The sequence below is a fragment of the Melospiza georgiana genome, chromosome 10 (assembly GCF_028018845.1).
Source record: "Melospiza georgiana isolate bMelGeo1 chromosome 10, bMelGeo1.pri, whole genome shotgun sequence".
NCBI lineage: Eukaryota > Metazoa > Chordata > Aves > Passeriformes > Passerellidae > Melospiza > Melospiza georgiana.
Window position 1 is genome coordinate 5,115,300 of NC_080439.1, and position 21,538 is coordinate 5,136,837.

The 21,538-nt window shown below is 41.4% G+C and overlaps 1 protein-coding gene across 9 annotated transcripts in view; it reads left to right on the forward strand.

The window, feature by feature from the left end:
- NLGN1 (neuroligin 1) overlaps positions 1–21,538 on the forward strand; it is a 426,930-nt gene that overhangs the window by 114,662 nt on the left and 290,730 nt on the right. For 5 of the 9 annotated variants that reach the window (XM_058030828.1, XM_058030833.1, XM_058030831.1 and 2 more), the window contains one exon: positions 12,259–13,064. In XM_058030828.1, the coding sequence (XP_057886811.1) occupies positions 12,572–13,064 (493 nt within the window). In that variant the 5' untranslated portion in view covers positions 12,259–12,571. Of the gene's footprint in view, positions 1–323; positions 865–12,258; positions 13,065–21,538 lie in introns of those variants that run through there. The other 4 variants (XM_058030834.1, XM_058030835.1, XM_058030836.1 and 1 more) reach the window with 2 other exon arrangements.

Consider the following 21,538-nt stretch of genomic DNA (forward strand, 5'->3'; position numbering starts at 1 on the left):
TGCAATCCACATCTTTCTACATAGACTAGGCACGAATTACACAGTTTGGGTACAATTTAGCAAGAGGCAGCATCCCACCGGCACGCAGCATCTCCACCCTGCTCCGGCATCCCTTCGTGCCCCGGCGCTCGGGGGGCTCCGTGCTCTCCGAGCCGCTGCCCGCGGCCACCGGAGGGACCCCCCAGCCCCGCGGCGGGCCCGGGGCGTTGCGGGAGGGTCCCCCCGGAGGCCGGTCCGCCCGGGGCGGTGCGGGGCGGTGCGGGGCCGGGGCTGCCCGCGCTGTTCGCCGCGCCGCCGCTGGGGGTATCTTTGTACCATTTTTCATCCAGCAGCAATTTGGAGTGGAAACGTGTAATAGGGGAAAAAGCAGGGATCTCGGCGGTTTGAGCGAGCCGTGCATCCAGGAGCCAAAAAAGATTAACACCCCTCCGCGCCCCTCCGCGCATCTCCCGCGCCCCTCCGGGCACGGCCGCGGCTCCGCGATCGCCCGCCGGACACCGAGCGAGAGGGATTCGTCTGGAGGGCACTTTCGGATCGGGGGAGATCTATTGGATTAGTGGGATTATCTGCCTGCAGACGGAGAGAAGTAGCGTTTGATCATTTCCATTGCCTGCCTGATGGTCGGATTTACATGGAGGTGGCTCGGCACGGATGAGGCTGGATTCCGGATGGGGATTTCCAGCCCCCCCTTCCCGCGCCCCGATCCCAGGAAAGGGCAGAAAAATATATAAAAATCGCTATAATTGGGAAGTGTCCGGAGCGTTACCGGGAGCCCTCCCGCTCCCAGCGGCTGGGAGAGCCGGAGGAGGCGAATCCAGCGGATTACAGCTTCGGCTGCGATTGCGGGAAAGCGGCCGTGAACTGGTAAATACTTTGATGCTCCCGGCGTGCGGGGCGAGCCCGCGCCGGGATGGAGAGGAGGGAGGGGGCGGCCGGGCCGGGATGCAGCAGGGCGGCCGGGATGGAGGAGAGAGGGATGGAGAGAGGGACCGCGGGATGATGATGGAGCGGGGCCCCGGGCAGGGCAGGGCGGCTGCGGGGCTGAGCCCGGGGGCGCTCGGCAGGGCCGTGTGTGCGTGTCCGCGGCCGGCGGGGGATGCGAGCGGGGCTGCGGGTGCGGGGCTGCGGCGGCTGCGAGCCCGAGCGGAGCCCGCCCGCCCGCCCGCGGGGATGCGCGGCAGGAGCGGGAGCGGCTGCGGGGGTGTCCGCGGGGACTCCTCCATCCGCACACCCCATTCGCGCTCGCTCACGCACGCACCCCCCGCACCCTCCGCCGCCGCCCCGGCCAACTTTTCCTGCCTCCCTCCCTCCCTCTCTCGCCCGCCGCCCCGGGGCCGCCGCCCGCCTCGGGCCGGGCGCGCAGCTCCGCGGGCGCTCCGGTGCCTCCCGCAGCCCCCGCGGCCGGGCCTGCCGGGGGAGGGCTCCTCTCCTTTCTTCAGACATCTTCTTTCTCGCCCTGGTGCTGAGCGCTGCTTCTTCTCCTTCCCCCCCCCCTCCAGTCCGCCTCCCCCCCCCATCCTCCTTTCCTGATGATCGCACTAGAGCATCATCTCTACTTGCGAAAGGAAAATCAATTTTCAACAGGTTTAATTAAAATTAATCAGTCAAATTACTTAATATTAATTGACTTATAATTAAAGGCAGAAAGTTACCTTGGAATCAGGAGAAAGGATGTTATCTGGAATCGTTTTAACGATGCATATGGTTTCAGAGCAATTACATTCAAATAACTGTTTAAATAAAACAAACCGGAGCTTGATTATAGTGTTGTGTTCTTGCTGGTGCAGGTGACACAATCTGGACTGGCCATTTCGTTCTGTAAATTTGCTGACCTTTCGAAGGAATATCATGTTAGTTTGACACTGGGTTTACATTCTGGAAGGCCAGTTTGTTTTAGCTCTAACAACTATGGCATTAAAATCCACTAGTATAAAATGGAAATATGCCTTATAGAAGCTATAAATATCAAAGTGAATGTTTTTAGCACGTTTACATGTTCTGTGAATTTGAAATGAAGCAGATTTTTCTTTTTCTCAGCATAAGTGTAAGAAATTGTTTTAGGAATTATTTTTTGCCAGTGCTGCCATCCACTGTGGCAATATTTGCATTTATTCAGAGCCTTAGTGGGACAAGACCGTACTGGTAAATTCAGAGATAATTCACATCCAAAACCATGTATTTTTGGCAATGCTCACAGTAACCTTTTCGTGCTCCCTTAAGACCTAGGTCGGTATTTTTGTTTGTTTGTGTTTTACAGTAGCAGCATTTTTGGTGCATCCACAGACTATTGTTATTGCTGAAAGAACAGTACTGTGAGCTTTGGGACATTTTCCCCTACTTTTCTGGATTGGCTTAGCCGAAGCAAAGGATACTTACGAAATTGCACGTACTTTATTGCAGGCACCTGACAAGAGAAAGACCCATGCGTGGTATAAATGAGCATTTAAAAATAGAGCCCATTATTCAGGGCCCTGATTTTCAAAGATCCTGATTCCCATTGACTGCACTGAGACTTGTGTGGGCTCCACAGCTGTAACACGCAGACCACTTCTGCATCTTGGAAATTAGATTTGCAGATTGGGAGCCAAATGCTAAGTAGCCATGTTTGGGAATGGTGATGGGGAAGGATTATTTCTCTTTTCTTCTCCCCCCCCCCCCCCAACTCTAATACTGGTGCAGGGTTAAAGAAGACTGCTCCTTAGTTACTTTTTGATAAATTACACCGTTTTCCTTAGGCTGTGGCCACAGATTGCAGTGATGTTGCAAAAGCAGTTTTGCAGTAAATGATTAGGAGATCCTCAGGTACCCACAAAGAGATCCCATTTATCCTGCGCGTTTCCTGCGGATCATATGCAGGCTGTGGGAAGAAAAATGAGGCTGAGGGTAATCATGCTAAGTGTGCTGGGAAGCAGGATTTGGCTGAACACCTCTGTTTTGTGATTAACTGAGGCAGCAGTGAAAGCCATGAGAGTGGCTCAGGCTGTTTGAGGCAGTGGGTGTAGGAGCGAGGAGAGGAGCTGCTGTCCTGATGCTGCTTTGGTTATCTTACCCCTTCTCCTAGAGTAGGGTAAGAAGATAAAATCCTGGCTGTTGATACTTAAACATCTTTCACAAAGTGGGTTTTCTCTGGATTATTTGGCTGGAGGTGGAGCAGTCTGCTGAGGAGGGTTATTTAAAGACTGGGACAGGGCTGTAGGCAGATAAATTGATTTGCAAGTGAATGAAGGAATTTGAACATGGTAATGGTGATAGTTGTATTTTTTATCAGTTTACATTTTTAATATCCGCTGGCATGCACACCAGCATTAACCACTCTAATTGTTCAAATGGAGTCTGGGGAAAAGGGAAGAAAGCAGAGGCTTAGATGTGGTCTCAGTTTGTAATGGATTGGCTTGCCTTTCTTTATTAAAAGCAAATATACATTCCTTTGTAATAGAGATATAAAGCTGTATTACAGACCCTTGGCTAGCTCTGAATTATTTGTTTGATGTCATATTTATTATGGTTTTTTAATCGCATGAAAAAGAAATTATTTAAAAATTAAATACTGGAAAAAGAAGGGCAGAAGGAGACAGACATTCTTTGAAAGCAAATAATGAAAATAAAACATTTTTTCTAGAGGTCCAGTAGAAACCTCTGTGGAATTCTTTTAATAAAGGATGGGCAGTTATCAATCTGATCCAGTAAATGATATAGTCTCTGATTAGTCCCAGATATCCCTCCATGGTAAGTATAACATGTGATAAAATAATAGATAATGGTAAAAAAATAGGTCCTGACTGATAAATACAGGCTTTTCTAGAGGCTTGTCTCCATTTGTGTAGCCCTGGCTCTGAGCTCTGCATTGTGAGGGAGCACGAGCACTCAGAGGGGATGCCTGCCCTGCTACCCAGGTGTTGCACAAGAGTTTGTATGGAAGGGAGGGAGAGGGAGTTAGGGGATGCACAAAACCAAACCAAAACAAAAAACCCCACCTAATGGAGAAACTTCATCATGTGTTGCATATTGACAGCACATCCTGTGCTTGTAATAACAAATAATGACATTACATTCCCCAGGACTACTATTGAAGTAGCAGAATTACAGGGGGAAATAATTTTGGCTTCTTGGTGACTCAGCTGCTCGTTTCTACCTGCCTCTGAAGACCCCACGTGTTTTCCAACATTCTTTGTTTCCATAACTATTAAATTATTATGTTTTGTGTGCTCTCTGGGGATGGAGAGAGCCTGGTTGGCTGCTTGGTCCCATGTCGGGTTTTGCTGTGCTCCCTCTCCACCACAGCACTTCCCACTAGGAAACAAAAGGTGGAGTGAGGGAGCAGCAGCTGTGGGAAAGCAGGGGGCACGGAGTCTGTGCTGTAAATATCCTCATGGTTACCAAGCCATGGAAAGAGCTGGGCTGCACACAGCAGGGTAACATGGCTTTTCCACCGCTGTGGTCAAATAAAACATGAGGCCATTAAAGGAAAAGCAATTTGAGTTCTCTTTACCCCATTTGTTGAATTCTTCTGTTTTGTCCTCATAATATTTTCTGCATAATCAGTTTTAGTGTTGCCTTTGGGTAGCCTGTTACCTTCTGCTGATGCTTGGTTAGGTCTTTTGCACCATATTAAGGGAGAATGTAATGCTTGGAAATTAGCAACACGTGACTGTAAAATCATAAAAGTGGTCAAGGACACTTTACAACTATTGCATTTCACGTAACTCATATTCCTTTAACGAAGCAGAGAACCTAAATGGCAATTTAAAAAGATGTTTTCTAAATCTCCTCAATCACATCCTGCCTAGAGAAGCCATTAGCTCACTTGTTGAACTGGTTCTGGGAATTTAATGAGGGAATATATTTATGTTGCATTTTGTACTTTTATTTAATTACATTTTGTCTGAAGCTTTTAGGTTCAATATCTGAACTTAAAGTTGTTCCTTAACTTTTGCCTTCCCAACCCTGTCCCCCAGTTTCCAAAACAGTTCTTGAAAGCAGTAAAGTGTTATGTAGGCACACAGTGTCAGAAATATTCATGAGGAGAAAACGACAATTTAGTCAGGAGAAACCTTACAGATAGACTGAATATTTTGACATCCTCGAGCCTGTGCAAAGCAGGCATTGTGGTTTTTGTTCCTTCTATGGTTTCACAATAAAGGTTTATTTCTGTGTAGAATGTGGGCCCTGGAGCAGCCACCATGGGATGCAGCTGCTGGGTCAGGAACCCCTCTGGTCACTGGAGTCGCGGTCAGTGTGACCAGGACATGACCACAGGGACACTGATCATGGCTGCTGGAGCTGGAATGAGTCTCTTTCTCACAGACAGGGGCAGAAAATAGAGAGAGGACAAGGAGCTGAATAATAGGAGCTGCACATGAAGTCAGATGGAAAGAGTAAATCTTCGTAGACGTTTAATGGCGTTATATTCTAAGCTTTTGGGAAATTTTATTTGAAATTTTTTTACAACGGTAAATATAGTCTGTGCTGTATCCTATTTCTATTTCATGTGAGAGAAAAATTCCCCATCTATGGCACAACACTTTACTGCTACCATTACTGCAGACTTTATAGATCAGAGATGTGTCAGCATGTTAGCTTTAGCTGTAATGCTTTTTTTTGGTAAAACCTTATGGGCCTTGCAGCCACTTTCTCATACTGACACTCATAAAACGTTCAAGTTCTCATATTTATTATTTAATTTGCTTCCTATATAAAGCAGCAGAGCTCTTTGGTACATGAATATGAAGCCAAAAATGACAGGCAGGCATGAATGGGACTAATGAGTTTTAATAATGCACATATTAGAAACCGTTAAAGGAAGTTTAATTAAGAAAAACAAGTTAAGCATGAAATTCATTTTGGAGCAAATGCAAGTAAAGTCACAGATGTACAGAATGCTAGATCACAGGAAACAACCTCTTCAAGCTGATAGATCCCTCTAATGCCAATATTGCACTCAAGTTGTAGTGTGCTCTCTGCAGTTGTGGAAAGCCTGGTAATACCAGTCAAGAGCACTTTCAGAGCTGAGTTAGAGATGCTGGGTTTGTGATTAACAAATTATGTTTATACGTCTGTGAATTTCCTGATGAGTTGGAACTTGATCTCAATTACCCTGATGAAATTGGGACCATCTTGACCATCTGATCGAGAACAAAAAAGCATGGGTTCATTTTTCTGCCACAAGGAAGTTTGCTGGTCTTTTTCTTAAAAAAAAAAAAAAAATCATCTTGTTGAAGAGGTGGTTATTGATCTAGCTCTACAACAAGGGTTTTGTATGCTTGGAATTGTTACTGTATTGTATCCAGCTAGAAAAACAATTCATGGACAAATCTGAGTTCATTCAAGCATCTTTGTTTGCAGAGTTCTCCCTCAAGAAGTGGTATTATCTGAATTCCAGCTTTTTTTATCTTGAATTACTATTTCCACCAGGAAAATACAAAAGTGATGTCTTTCTTATAAATCTGATATGAAAGCTTGCCTTAGGGGCTGAACTAGCATTAAAGGTAGTATTATTGTTGATATAATAGTTGTAATAAAGGTGGCAAAAAAATCCAATTAATTTTTCTCATACGATTAACCCCAGTGAACCAAGCGTGAGCCACAAATATATATCAGGTGAAGATCTTTGTTAACAATTCTGTAGCTAGATTTATCACCTGAATGACACAACAAAAGCACAGTTAGTTTCAGCTGTCTCTGGGTGGGTTCTGGACATTCTGCTAGAGTGATCAGATGAGGAGCACGTGTATATTTTATGAAGTATTAATCAAAGCAACTCCCACTTGACCTGATGAAATGCAATACACAGATTTTGATACTGAAGCTCTCCAATGAGAAACATCTGGGTTATTTTTTCCTCTGGGATGACCTCTGATTAACATGAGTTCAGTGGAATTTCTGCAGTAGGTCAGGGAATCTTTTTGTCCTGAAGCACAGAGCAGCCACCAACAGAATGGCCATTTGATCATTTAGCTGAATAGTTACAGTACTCAAAAGTGAGGATAATGTGTGGTCCATTTAAGAGTTAACTGTAAGCTGCTAAAAGGAATAAAGGTTCACTTCAGTGCCCATTATATTCCAAGCCAGTGCATCTGTCATTTTTAATTTAAATCTGTATTACTTAGCTGTCTAAAACTTTACACATAAGTGACAGAGTTACCCATTCTTTGTGTTATGGGTAAAATCACCATTTCGTTACCTACTTATTGTGCAAAATGTCAGACAGCTCTAGTCTGCATTAAAAAATTGTAGTCAACTTCTGGTAATACAAACAATTACTTCAGATAAGAAGTAGAACTATTTTAAGAAAAATGATTTATTGATATGAGTAAATGGAAGATTATAAGACTTAACAGATCCTCTCCTCATAGGCTTAATTTGTCTAATTAAAAAACAGTGTAATAGGAAATTTTGATCAGAAGTCTTCCTGTTTTGGCAAAGAAAGATGCAGAATTTTTTCAAAGTGATTTTTGATCATGAAAATAGGTGTTAATAAGCATTAGTGAATATACCCACTAACAGCAAAGAACAAAAATTTGGTGCAGTTGAAAAATACATCACAATTTAAAGGACTCTAATGACATCTACCCATTTAAATTCAACTTTTCACTAATTTTGAAGCACTGCATCAAATACTTTATGCTACAATATTTAAATACTGTATTTTTCGCTAATTAGTTATGAGACCTAGTGGTCAAATCATCATATAAAATCAAGGTGAGGGCACTCAGGAATCAGTTTCTCTGATCTAGGAGTGGTATATTTACACAACCTGTAGCATCTGGAAATCCTTTCCACTGGGTTGTTTGTGTTCCCATGTAACATAACCCTTGTAATCTCATCCTAACGTGGGGTGGGACTGAGAGCCCATGAGGATGATGTCTTATTCATACCTTTGTTGGCCTTCTTGGCAGAGGTTCTGCATCTCAATAGGGCTGGATTTGGAGCAGCTTTGTGGAGTAACCAGACCTGTGGCTGCTCTGAGATGGAGGGGGTGCTGGCGTGTGGGATCTGACCAAACCCCACCAGAGCTGTACCCTTCTTACTCAAATTATATATTGCATTCATACATTATCATTTCATACACCTGTTTTTTTAAATGAATGCAGTTTATTTGTTGAGCTAAACCCATGCAAATCCTAGCCTTTTGAGAAAGTGTTTAGGACAGTATGCAAGAGCAGTATCTGTTTTAAAATATTTCACAGAATGGATTGGGTTGGAAGGGGGATCTAAAGGTCATCTAAGTTTGGTAGACCTTCCCCTCCAGGCTCCTCAAAATCCCATCAGTCTGGTGGTTTTTTTCTACCAAGTTGAGAGAAAATACACTGTATTTGGAACTTGCTTCCCTTGCTAACTGGAAACAGAAAAGAAGAGATGGGGAATTTTGTGTTGCATCTCCTGAGGGTTTGTCTGCCCATGTTTACAATTGGTGTGTCACACCAACACAGTGTTCAACCTCATCTTTCCTCTAATGGTCTCTGTACCACTGTCCATGTTCCTGCTTGGCTTCATGGCATGTTTCAGGACAAGGATTTCCTCTTACAGACATGAAACATCCCTGGGCTCTTAGTTCTAAGGAGAGATTGCTGTAAGTAAAAATGGATGCAAATGTAGCTGGTTCTGCAAAGTAGCACTTGTGTTTTCGAATGAAGTGGAGTTGTGTGGTGTTCCAAACTCTTGCAATCACTTTGAATATTTGTGCAACTGGGATTTTCTAGCAAAGTGGAAGTGGAAAGGAATTTTTTGAGCAGGAATATCAAATCACAGAATACACCTCCAGCTGAAAAGAAAACAGCATTTTTGAGGGTTTGGGGAGATTTTTGTCTTAACAATAATAGCCTTTACATGTGCTAAAGCTGACATATGGCCAGAAGCCTTGGATGTCACCAAAGGTTTTATTAATCCATTGGAGCTGTTGATAGGTGGTACAGATCAAACCATCCCTTAAGATTTGAAGGTCTGGGCATGGGTAACAAAGAGGAGTTGCACTGCTGCAGATGTGACCCATTGTGGGGTGCCCTGTGTCATTGGAAATGCAAAGATGCATTGAAGCTCTCTTGGATTGTTCACTCCTCAGCATACTAAATGCTTCTCTAAAGTATTTCAGAATCTGAGCTATAAAGTAATTTGAATTCAGAAAGGAAGATAATAAAATAATAGATAGAAAAAAAACTCTGTATAGTATAGACTGTTTGAAAGAGCATGAAAGTCTTTATCAAATACCTTTTACAGTAGAATTCATTTGTGTTACCACAGGGAGCAATTGTGATCCTCAAATCAAGACTGCAGAAAAATCTGAAAAGGTTTCTCCTCCTCCTCCTCAGATCCACATTATTTTGATGCTGAATCTTGTCCCAGATTTATCATTGCTACTCTTTGGTTTATTTGTCTGCTTCTCTCCCTGATCATTCCTGTTTATTCCTTCTCCTTTTTTCCTCCACTGTTTCCTTTTCAACTGAGTCCAAATACCAAGGGAAAGTCCTGTGCAGATTACCTGCAGAAATACTGGGGGGAATTTTGTCCAGCATTAACTCTCAACATGTTCCTGGCCAGTTTCCCTGCTTGGCCTTGCACCTCGTGCTCAAAATGAAATTTTGTCAGGAAAGTCTCAAAAGATTTGATAAATCTCAGTCTTTTCATTTGCGTTGAGTTTGTGGTTTTGATGTGATAGCTTCAGGGCAGCCAATGACAGGCTTGAATGTCTGACCTCTCAGTCTTGAAAATAAACTGTTACTTAGACATTTAAAAAGAAAGGCTTGAAAAGAGCAAACCCAAAATTCAAGTTACAAACACAATGAAAATATGTTGATTCAAATTGTTGACAATTTTCTGCCCTTTATAGCCTATCCATGAATTCATGGAGGCTACTGCCCCACAGTTAATTAACTACGAGTAGCAAACTCAGAACTGAATTATATTCTTACCTTTTTAGCATCCTGTCTCAGAGTAAAACCTTATCCATGGGAGGCAAACCAGAACTGCAGATCACAGCAGAGCTGTTCAGCTGCAAAGACAAACCAGCAGATGGACAAGCTTAGAAATATAGCCCAGCTTTGGAACTGGCTTTGAGTTTACATTGAATTTACCATTTGAGTCATCAAAATTGTATTACAAAGTTTCTTTAGAACTGAAAACAGGTGCTAAATAGAAAATAGATGCTAAATTAGTAGCATCTTGTTAATTTTGCACATCAAACAAACCCAGCCCCTTAAAATGAAGAAGGATGTTTTTGCTTGGCACTTCTATGCTGGATTTGTTGAACTCAGACCTTCCCCAGGCCATGTAAATTAGCTGGAAGGCTATTGAGATAAAGTTCCTGCTATTTATGAGTTTTAGGAAGAAGATAAAGTACATGTTTCCATTCCTAAGAGGAAAACAAGCCCTCATGGGTTTTAAGACCCGGTGGAAAAGGCTGTGGAGATTTTTGAATACCACTAAGGAACAGGCTCCCATCTCTCCATGTGCATTGCTCAGAATGTCTGTCTGCCTACTCTCTCTTTACTATTTCTCAAGTTGTACTCTACTCCCTCCAAAATCTGAAATGCTGCAAAGCAGTAATCCTCCACGAGGGGAATGTCTGCCATTCCATGTAACTGTGTTAAAGTAAATGTAAACACACACATCAAGTTGGGGGAATTATGTTCTGCAGCTAAATTGGTGCGTTTCCAGCAAATACTGAGAATATACAGCTGGAGGATGAAGGACATAAGCCTGTTTGTTAATGCAGTTTCACAGTGAAGGTGTTAGAATTAGCAGAGAAAGGAAGGCAAAGAGAAAATTGCAGAAAAGCCTCATCTATCTCCTTATTGCCTCCTGAGATAGATTGTTCAGAGCTAAAGGAACACTAGACATGAACCAAATCTCCTGCTGTCCTATATAGCTTTTACAATCTCCTTTTTAATAACCCAAACTACAGGGTAGTCTGACTATTAGACAAGCCGTTCTTTTGAATTCTCTCCACAATGTGTATAGACATGATAAAAAAACCAATTCTCATTAAAGCTGCCAATGCTGTTTCAAAAGCAGGTGGTTTAAAATGTTTCCTATACAAAGCAAAACACATTTCTTGTGCATTACGCACTGCTTAATAGGGAGTGTAAGATTACACTGCTATGTTGTGTATAATACTGCATCTTAAATAATAGGATATTGTAAGTCGTGTTGGAAATATGTTTCACATGAATATGGAAGATATAATGATATGCACTGAGCAATTTTCAGAAGTGCTGGAACACTGCCTTGTGTGACAACCTCTGAGCTAAAGTAGTTGAAAATAGCATCTGGAATTTCAGATTATACAGTCTCTGATCCTAACTGATTATTTTTTCTAGGGTATTGTTCAGTCAGCATGTGGATATATGAAAGATAAGACTCCTCCTCTCCTGTGGGAATGCTTACTGTTTATGTTATAAATTAAGGATGGTAGGAATTGAGTACCCTCAACATGCATTTTCATTTTTCACCGAAGTCAGTCTTTTATGAGGAATGCAGGATTGATCTGACGTAAAGATTGTGATATACAGCTCCCTCCCTAAGCTGCCTCTTCATATCCTTTTCCAAACCAATTCTGAAAAAAAACCACAGCAACCTACAGAGGTCCAGTTGTACTTCTGTGCAAATTCAGTGTTTGCCATTCACTTCAGCAGAAGCAGACTTTGGTCCTTCATTGATGTGAACAATTCAGTCTATCTGTGAATTTCATCAGCAATCAGAAAACCTCATAAAGCATGGTAATTCAGGTTATTATGAATAAGCACAGTAATTCATATTATATTTTAAAATTAACAAAACATATTTGTATGTATTATAAACTGCTTTTAATGAAATAAAATTCATTTGGGTTTTCAGTGTGCCTGCCTATCTTAATTTCTCAATCTTCTGCTTTAAGGAATAATTACTTCCTTTCTGATAAATCAACTTCTGCAAACAAGGTGAAAATTGATTATGAGCTGATTAAGTTAAATAAAATATTAACATAAACACTTACGTAATGTAGCTTGGCAGTGAATTTCTTATTCTTGAACAGGTGAATTTTAAAAATGTATTTTCTGTGAGTCCTGTTTCTCCTGAGAAGTCTCTGTAAATTCAACAGGTGACATTACAGATAATCCAGTAATCAGAGTTTCACCTGCCATTTCATGGACCCATAAACTACTGCAGTTTAACTTACATGACTCTAGCCAATATTAATGTATGTAAATAACGTGTTAAACACCTAGTTATCACTCTGCCCATATTAGCCTTTTCATACTAATGATTTATTTTCATTTTCTCCAGGATATAGACCTGCGGCTAACTGGATTTGATTTATAAGAGGGGATTCTGCAGTAAATGGCTGCTCTCTTCATATTGCTGCTATGGAAAACAGAATTGTCAATAGGATGTAGTCTGATAAATAGTGCTGAGTGAAGATGCAGCTTCAATAAGTGTGAAATCAATGGAAGATACTTACCGCGTGAAAAGCCTTTTGAGATTTTTCTGACAGGCGCCTATTTAGGAAACTTGATCTGTTTCCTCCGGTCGCCCTGTTTTTACACCAGTGGATACAAATCAGATTGCTTCACTGTAGTTACACAACTAATGTGGGACCATGGCCTTCCCAAGATCCATGTGGCTGGACTGTGTATGGAGAGCGACGGCGCTCCGCCTGCTGCACACGGGATTGAACGCCACTTTCGCTTTTTCCATACTTGGATTTTTGCTCCACGATGCAGCTGTGTCCTCCCAAAAATTGGATGATACCAACCCAGTGGTGACCACCAACTTTGGCAAGATAAGGGGGATTAAGAAGGAACTTAACAATGAAATTTTGGGGCCCGTTATCCAGTTTCTCGGGGTTCCATACGCTGCTCCTCCAACAGGGGAGCGCCGCTTTCAGCCTCCTGAGCCTCCATCTCCCTGGGCAGACATCAAAAACACCACCCAGTTTGCTCCAGTGTGTCCCCAGAACATTATAGAGGGCAGGTTGCCTGAAGTCATGCTTCCCGTGTGGTTTACCAATAACTTGGATGTAGTTTCAACCTATGTGCAAGATCAGAACGAAGACTGCCTCTATTTAAATATCTATGTCCCAACCGAGGATGGTGAGTTAATAGCAGGCAAAACAGGGAGATCTTTTTATTTTCCTGTTCTACTTTCTAACAGTATTAATTCACGTGTACTGGTAGCATGCATGGCTTTCTCTGTTTGCATGCCAGCTTACTACATGTGTGCATGCTGCTTTTCTCTGTGTGCGTTTGTCCTTGCTTTTTGATTTTTATTTTCTTTAAATTTCTTTCCTTCTTTCTGTCTACACTCATTTCTTTTCCCCCCACAGCACGTGTAATTTTTAGGTCAAAGTTGGTGCCTAATTCTCATTGCCACCCACTGACTTCTGGGAAGATGCATCAACATCTTTTCCATTGCATGTGCAGGCACAACAAGTTGAGAATCTTCCGCACCTAATAAAGCAGGTCATATTTAAGTTAGATAGTGGTGTTGCATGCTCCTACTGTCTGTGACGGAGCTCCATGTTATTTTCTAGTCTTCTATTCATTTTTCAGTCAAAAGAATATCCAAGGAATGTGCCAGAAAACCCGGCAAGAAAATTTGTAGAAAAGGAGGTATGTATAAAGTGGACAAAAAAAAAAAAAAAAAAAAAAAAACCCAAACAAAAAAAACCCGGGGGAGAGATCGAAACCTTGCAAAAGGAGAAGGAATAATACAGGTGAAAGAGACTGATTGCTGGTGCTGTGAACTGTTAGGGACTGTCTTGTCCTGGTGGAGAGGTGTTTAAAGAGAGGTCTGTGTATGACAGATGAGAAGATAATTTTGTAAAGCCAGGATCCAGTTGCACCTGAGCATCTGTGCCTGGCACTCTCTGCAGTGACAGTGCTGGCAGCTTCTCTCTTGGTCCCCGGGCTCTGGGCCGTGCCTGCAGTGGCACCAGGGGATGGGATGGTGTGTGTGGATGCAGAGCAGGGAGCTCTGTGCCCTGGGATGGGCACTGCCACCACTGGAGGGGCTGGCACAGCCCACAGCTCTCCCTTCCAGAACTATGGCATGATGGCTGGGAAGCACTATAGCAATGCAGGGCTGAGACCTGCACTGGCTTTCTCCAGGATATTCCCTGTTTTCTTGGAACAGGGTTAACTTTTCTGGAGTGTAGATGTGAAAGGTTTTTTTTCTTTTTCGTTTACGCGCTTCTAAAAGTGAGCTTTGATTTCCTTTATTCTGTGATTACAGCTCTCTTTGTCAAAGCCCAAAAACTCTTAATAGGGGTGTAGGGAACTGTTAAAATATTGTGACATGGTACTTTGGGAGCTAGACTGCTTTTGGAAGCTTTGGAAACTTGGCTTCTCCCCTTTCTGTGTTAAATACTATGGAAGAGTTTGCAGATTTCTTTGTGAATATTTGCAAATTCCTCAAGCAGTAGACATGCAACAGAGAAGGTCTATTTTGGTACTGATTCAAAGGAGGCATTTGGTGCTAGTTTTGAAGTACTAATTTTGTACCATGCATGGTCATTTTTGCATCAAATGATTTTCCTTTATTGTTTTCTTTAAAATAATGTGTTACCTTAGAGCTGGACTACATGTGAATTAGAATGCTTTTTGGGGTAAACAAAGAGTACTGTGGACTTGCATAGTTGTCTATTAGCTGTAATCCCTTTATTTTTCATCCTGTCATTCCAAAACAAACACATTTTAGGAAAGCACATAGCAGAAATGTTTAGAGCTGGGCAAAGCTTAACTCTTTAAACTCTGCATTAGTTTTTTAAGGCAGTATCTAGGCTGTAAATGAGGGTGGCCTTGTTCCCAAGGCTTTAGCTCTTACAGCTCCTAACTGCTGGTTGCAGCTAGCTGTTAATTATTAATTGTTAATTGTAGTTGCTCGATGCATGCTTTTTTTGAGATGTCAAAATCCACTTTCAGCGACTTAAATCAATTTGTGTTTAAAGTGTCAGGCTTTGAGGCATCCTCTGTTTTCTGTTAGGGAATTTTTTCTTGGTGCTGTAAAAGTACAATTGGTTAAGCTGGGTTCCCAGAGCTGGAAATGAAGATAATCAGGGTACTGTGAGCAACGTCACTTCTTCACACATCATTCAAGTTAGAATAACTGCTGTCATTTATATGCATTCAATTAATGTGCAGTGCTGCAGCAGTTATTACGCAGTTCATCAAGCGTGTGTAATTAGCTGAGCAACTTTCACTTCCTATCACCCAGACGCTGATTCACAAAGTCATAAATAAAGATGCAGATCCCCATCATTGTTCTCGGAGAGCATCTTTCATATGAGAGAGTATTAAAATAAAAATAATCAGAAAAATAGCAAAAGTCAAGGGAGGGAGAGCCCAGTAGCTGAGAAAGTCATGCTTATTGTCCTGTGGGCCTGAAGGAGAATAAAGAGAGTTACTTGAAATTCAGTGTGTACCTTTCCACTTAGATTCATTGCACACACAGCACAATAAAAAGCCTACCTCTTGCTGTTGACAAGTGCAGAGAGCTCCTGAATACTTTCAGCTGGGCAGCTGAGATATCTGTAGTAATGCCTGTTCTCTGAGTAAATCTCACTCTACTCACCTGTGCATAACCTGAGATTTATCCTGGGCTGGGATTGCCCCCGTGGCCAGGGGCAAAAGGAGTTGCAGGACAAAGCTGCAGTAAAGTCACAGCAACTGAGCAGCACCCACAGCTGGGAAATGGCAAAGAAGAAAGGCCCTACGCTCCTCTTTTGCTGGATTTTTAAGTTACAGTCATAACATCACAGTGATGAAAATTATTGGAAGGAGAAAACCTGGAAATCAGAGGCAGACTCTTACAGCATCTTTTTAATTCATAAAGGATATGTAAGATGAAAGTGATTGAAGCAGCAACCATATGCTACCCTTACATGTGGTTTGATTCCTTCTTACCACATGAAATAGATTGAATTAAATAAATTAGTATTTATACTTAATTGTCAGCTGAGGGACATTAGAAAATTAAAAATTTTGAAGAACGGGGAGCAATCTGATTAAAATAGATGTGGAAATGAAAGGAGTTCTAGCCATGAGTCATGCTGGAGATGGTAATGAGCATTATATCCATGACCTCCTGTTGGGATTTGGATGTGCCCACTGCAGAGACTGCAGAATGATAGGCTGAAGCTGGGTGAAAAGAAATGACACAATTCAGCATGTTTTTTGCAAAACATGGAGGCATGTATTTCAGTTACTTGTCCTTCAATTTACTCATTCAAAAATAAAGAAAGGGCATCTGGTTTTGTGTCTTTCCCTTCAGGTACGTCAAGGCCAGAGGCTGGTAATTCTGTTTTGGGTATGCAGAAACTTGTGTTTGCAAGGGCTGGTTTTGGAAAATCAATGCAAAGGCATCTGAGTAATTTTGTGTTATTTTTTTGAGTTAGTTTTCATAACTAGATTTTAATAGACCCTGGTTATGTTGTAGGTGATACCATTTTAGTGATTGATACTAATTATATTGTCTATTACCTGGAATTTCCTGAATTTCCTGACAAACCTTTGCAGTATTTCTAGGGATTACCTGAATAGTATTCTACTCTTTGGCATTTCAGTCCTCTAAATTTACCTTATGGTCAAAACACAAATATTTTACTTGTGATCCAGAATGTTTCCTTATCTCTTAGGAGGGCAAGTGCATCCTGCTTTAGCTGCATACCTGTTGTGTTTTAATACTGTATAGTAATTTCTTTCCATTGCAACGGTTTGCACGAGGAATTTGCTAACTCGATGACAACTGCATAAAGAAAATTTGGAAAGGATCACTTATAGCCCACTAAAAGAACCCCCAGGTGTTGTGTGCTCTGCACTTGGGATGACAGTGTGCTCTTTCTTAGGAACCTGTGCTGAAGCTTTCATGCTGCCTGAAGATGCCTCCATGTGAAAATGTGGAGCTGTAGGTGGTATATCCTCAGTGTCATGGAGCCAGGCAGATGCAGTTTTGGATAAATTAGTATTTGTAGGAGATTTAGGTGTAGAATAAGGAAAGAAATCACTTGATCCTTACTTTTATGTTTAGGAATTATCAGTGGCTCAGAGACCGCCCAATATCAGTGACTTCCCCACATGTGGATTCTGTTTCTTATTCTAGTCAGGGCAGTGAATAAATTTTAAATGCGGAGACTCATGATCTGAACTACCTCATTTGAGAGTGCAGGATTAGACAGCTCTATTAATATTTATGCCTCCTAATGGGCTACTTGATTTTCAGAGCAAAGCTCCCCACACCATACTTTCTGGGTTATGGCTGTGGTTACTATGGACGCACGGGAGCAAATGTACATACACACAAATATATTCATGGAACTGAAACACAAATCACACTGCTGTAATCTCATCCTGCTTTGATCTCCCTTTGTTTTCAATGGAGAATATGTTACATCAGTTCTGTTTTGTAAGAGGCTCTGATAACCTTAGGGCTTTAAGCTTAGCAATGTGAAATATTCTTTAGAGGACTAAGCACAAATTTCACCTGTTACCTTGTGTTTCTGTAGAGTGATTGTTCCAGTACTCCATTTAACTACCCTAGAACTGTTTACTTATCATCAGATCTTGGAAATGAGCAATTAATAGAACTTGTGCAGCTCCTGTGGACTCCCTTAAATGAAGATCTTTCTCTAAACCCATTTCAACTCTGAAATCAAACAGAAAAGGACAAGCTGAGACCTTTAAAATATGTATTTCCACTGGCAAAGGTTGAGAATTTATTTTCAGTATTCCTTTTTTCTAAAGATGTAATTTAGAAAATAATATCAAAGTAATGGAAGAGTAGATGGTAAATTGTCCAAAATTACTGAAATATTCCTTTCTCTAGGGCCATGTGAATGAAAAATATGAAATCTAAGGTGTGAGCCTCCATCACTGCAGACAGAGCTCTGTCAAAATAAGTTATGTTGTCAGTAGACTAAAAACATTCCTTTGCAGACAGTTGCCAGAGCTCTGGGTCTCTTGAGATTGAGTTCCAAACTTACAAAATATTCCTTTGTATGTAGTTTGGGGGACATCAATGCTTTTAAAGGGTTTATATCTTCATTAGGCCACTTTGAAGATTCCTAACAAATTATTAGCCTTTAGTGTATTTGTGTCAGTAGTTGCCTGCACATATTTGAATTTTCACCCCCATCCATGCTGGGTCCTGGCTGGAGAGCCCTCATCCTTATTCCCTGTGGTATCAGCAGGCCCAAGTGTAGTCCATAATCCCCAACTCCAATGCCACTCACCAAGACACCGCAATTGTTCCATTTTTCTGTTCCTTTCTGAAGCCCTGTTCTTCATTCCTCCTCCACCACTGCAGCATTTCCTGTTATACTGGTAATACACGGAAGAAGATAATGAAGCAAACATTGTCTTGTACAGACCTTTTCATCCTTGCACAATCTAAAGCTGTTAGTGTCAGTTAGCAGCATTTTCCAAAGACGTGCAGTAGGTTTATGTCATATTTGAAATAAAATGCTTAAAACTCTGATGTACTTTCTCCAGTGCTCTTTCTGGCTGAGCCAGTGCTTGACAATAGAAGACTCTGCAGACTGCATTTTAAGGCTCCAGTCATCTTAAATGCCATCAGCACTGGTCACAGTCCCCTGTAAATGTCTGGTTGCTTGGGCTCTGGGCTCTTGCTGACCACACAGCCACGGTGCTGTCACGGCTTTGTTCATATACCTTGACAGTGCTTATAGCTCTAACAGGTCTTAAATTCTGATCTAATTCCATTCCTTGTCCATTATTTTACTGCTTGCTTTTCATTTTCTGCATCCTCCCCCACACAGGCTCTAAAATAGCACTGCTACCCTGATAATGCTAAGTCGGATAAAACTGGTTTGTGCTTCTTCCCCCGGCCTTTGTTGGCTTGGGCTGGTTTTACTCAGTAAACATCTGTGAGATGGTTTTCCTTTCAATCTGTTAGTTTCTAATTTATCAGTTAAAGCCAGAATGGATAAATCTTATAAAAAAATAACCGCATAAGTGTATTTGTACATTTTCAGGAGAACTTTTGAGTAACTAATATGGCTTTTGGATAACTATTGTTTTCTGATTGTTTTCCCCCTCCTGTATTATAGCATTATTCCTTTGCTCTTCTCTGTGTTAATGCTCTTCATCTTTTTGTTTCCTTATAATACACATGGATACAAACAGTTTTTGTATTCTTTGGATATTTTTAAAGCTTGAAACATGGTGCTTACATGTGTCAAACTATTCTTAAGGATCATCTCACAATGTTAATAATCTGCTTATAACTTGAATATTGCTCCAGAATAATTTCTTTTGCTTTTCTTTCCAAATTATTTTCACTCATAATTCTTTAGCCTTCTTCATTTTTACTTACTTTATGATGTCAAATTTACATGTCTTCTCCACTTTGATATGTATGGTATTAATAATTATGCTCAGCATTCAAAAATCAACTGCTTTAATGAGCTTACCGTAAATGAGATTTGTTTTTGGGATATCAAACCATTCCCTTCTGTTTTAATATTAATATCTCTTATTTTACTTTCTCATGCTTGTAATAATGGGATTTATCCAAAGAAGGAGCAGCACTGAACAATGCAAGGCTAAGGGAAGTGGGACAAAGCTGAATTTAAGCCATGTTTGCACCTCTATTCCAACACAGTGCAGGGACAAGAGTGGTCTCTGGCTGCAGCTGGAGCTTCCTCAGGGCTGCTCTTGCAGAAGTTGGAAGAGACATGGCAATGGCAAAGCCCAGGTGCTGCAGCTGATTTCCCCTTCCAGAGTTGTGCCAAAGTGTTTTGGAACATCTCAGCAGCAGCAGTAAATCATGCTGCTAATTCCTCTGCTGTGGGAATTCTGTTAATATCCCTTAGTGCCATCGGAGCAAGAATCAATCTGCCCTGGCAGAGCTTTCTGCATGCTTTTTATGAGGCTGGATTTTGACTTTCCTGTTTGTACTGGGAGTACAGTCAGCACACAGCAAGTTCAGTCATAGCAATGTGTTTGAAGGGAAAGGAAATTCCCTGGTTGAAGAATTGGGGCTTTTTTTTCAGCTGATGATGCTCTGTAAGTAATTCCTTTATTGAAATATCATAGCCATGGTGAGAATGCATCTTCTGCTGGGTTTCTGTGTTCATGAGGGTATAACCAGTGGGTTTGACCAAAAGGAGACATTTTGGAGGATACCAGAACCAGCAGGACAGCGTGTATGTTGTTGTAGGCACAATTCACATCTTCCTGCCATTTGCAGACATTTACAATTCAAGTGAGATGCTGACCTCTCCTAGAATCATTAAGTTTGGGCTATATTAATGCCAGTAAATCAGGCCCTGCAGAGGCAAAGTATTGAGGTCTCTTGGTATGTTTTAATATTTAACTAGTTTTTAAATTCTTATTTTATAATCTGTTGAAAATCATATATCTATATATATATATATAGAGAGAGAGAGATAACCTAGTAAGGCAGAAATGACAGGAGAGAGGCAGCTATTTATTATTTGTATTTGTTTTCTGAAAAGCTTCCATTTGTTAAATTTCCCCCTTTTTGTAAAGGCCTTCTTTAATTATTAGCTGAAAATCAGGTATTTATGTAATTACCATAATTATATCTACATATCTAGTGTACTTGCAATTATTTCATTAAAATTGTAATTATTATACAATTATAGGGGATAATGATGCCCTTGTAACATATTGCAGAAGCCCTAATTAAATGGTAGCATAAATGAGTTGGAAGAGATTTTGAAGTTTTGAATATTGTTTTATCAGAAATATCAGAAGTGAATCATCCACATTATGAACTGGCAGTAAAACCCCTGCAAAGTTATTTTGAGAAAATATTTCACAAAGCTCGTGAAAGAAGATTTGTCTCTATTGCCTTTCTGTCTTCACTTTCTGTTCTCCATATTTTTACAGCAAAAACTGTCTTCAGATTTTTAATGGAAAGGTGCATTGTGTGGGAAGAAGATTGTACAGCTTGCTGAATGTTTCTAGAAGGCTCAGCCCAGAGCAAGCACAGTTTGTACTTAGACATCCTTTTTCTAAACAGAGGCAGAAACTTATCCAACAGTTGGCTGGAGATGATGAAAAACCTCCACTCAATATGAGATTCTTATTATGTGCTGAGATTCAAAGATCTCCTTATATATTGGAGTGTCCAAATTTTGCACCTCCAGGTGTTGGGGAAAGAGGATAAAAAAAATCCTCTTGTAGTACAGGTTCTTGTGATGGTCCAGGCACAGGAGATGGACTAAGCAACATGGATACAGAGGATCCCTGTGGAGCATCTCCCTTCTCTCCTGCAGAGTGGGTGGGGAATAACTGGCAAGGATAACATATGCTAGAATCTGCCAAAACCTCAGGATCACAGATTTCTCACCCTTTTTCGTGTCAACCTTCTGGAGCGTACAGATGATCTCTCTCCTCTTCCTTCAGCTAATTTTAGAAGTAATTTAAAATGGCAGTAGAGTTTTTCAGCTTGTTTCCTCCTGCTGTGTTTCACGTCTGGCACAGGGTGCTGCTCACTGATGAGTGCACAGCCCTGACCCTGTGGCAATGAGGAGCCACCCTGACCTTGCCACCCACCTCAGCTGGGCTGGGAGCAGCCCCCC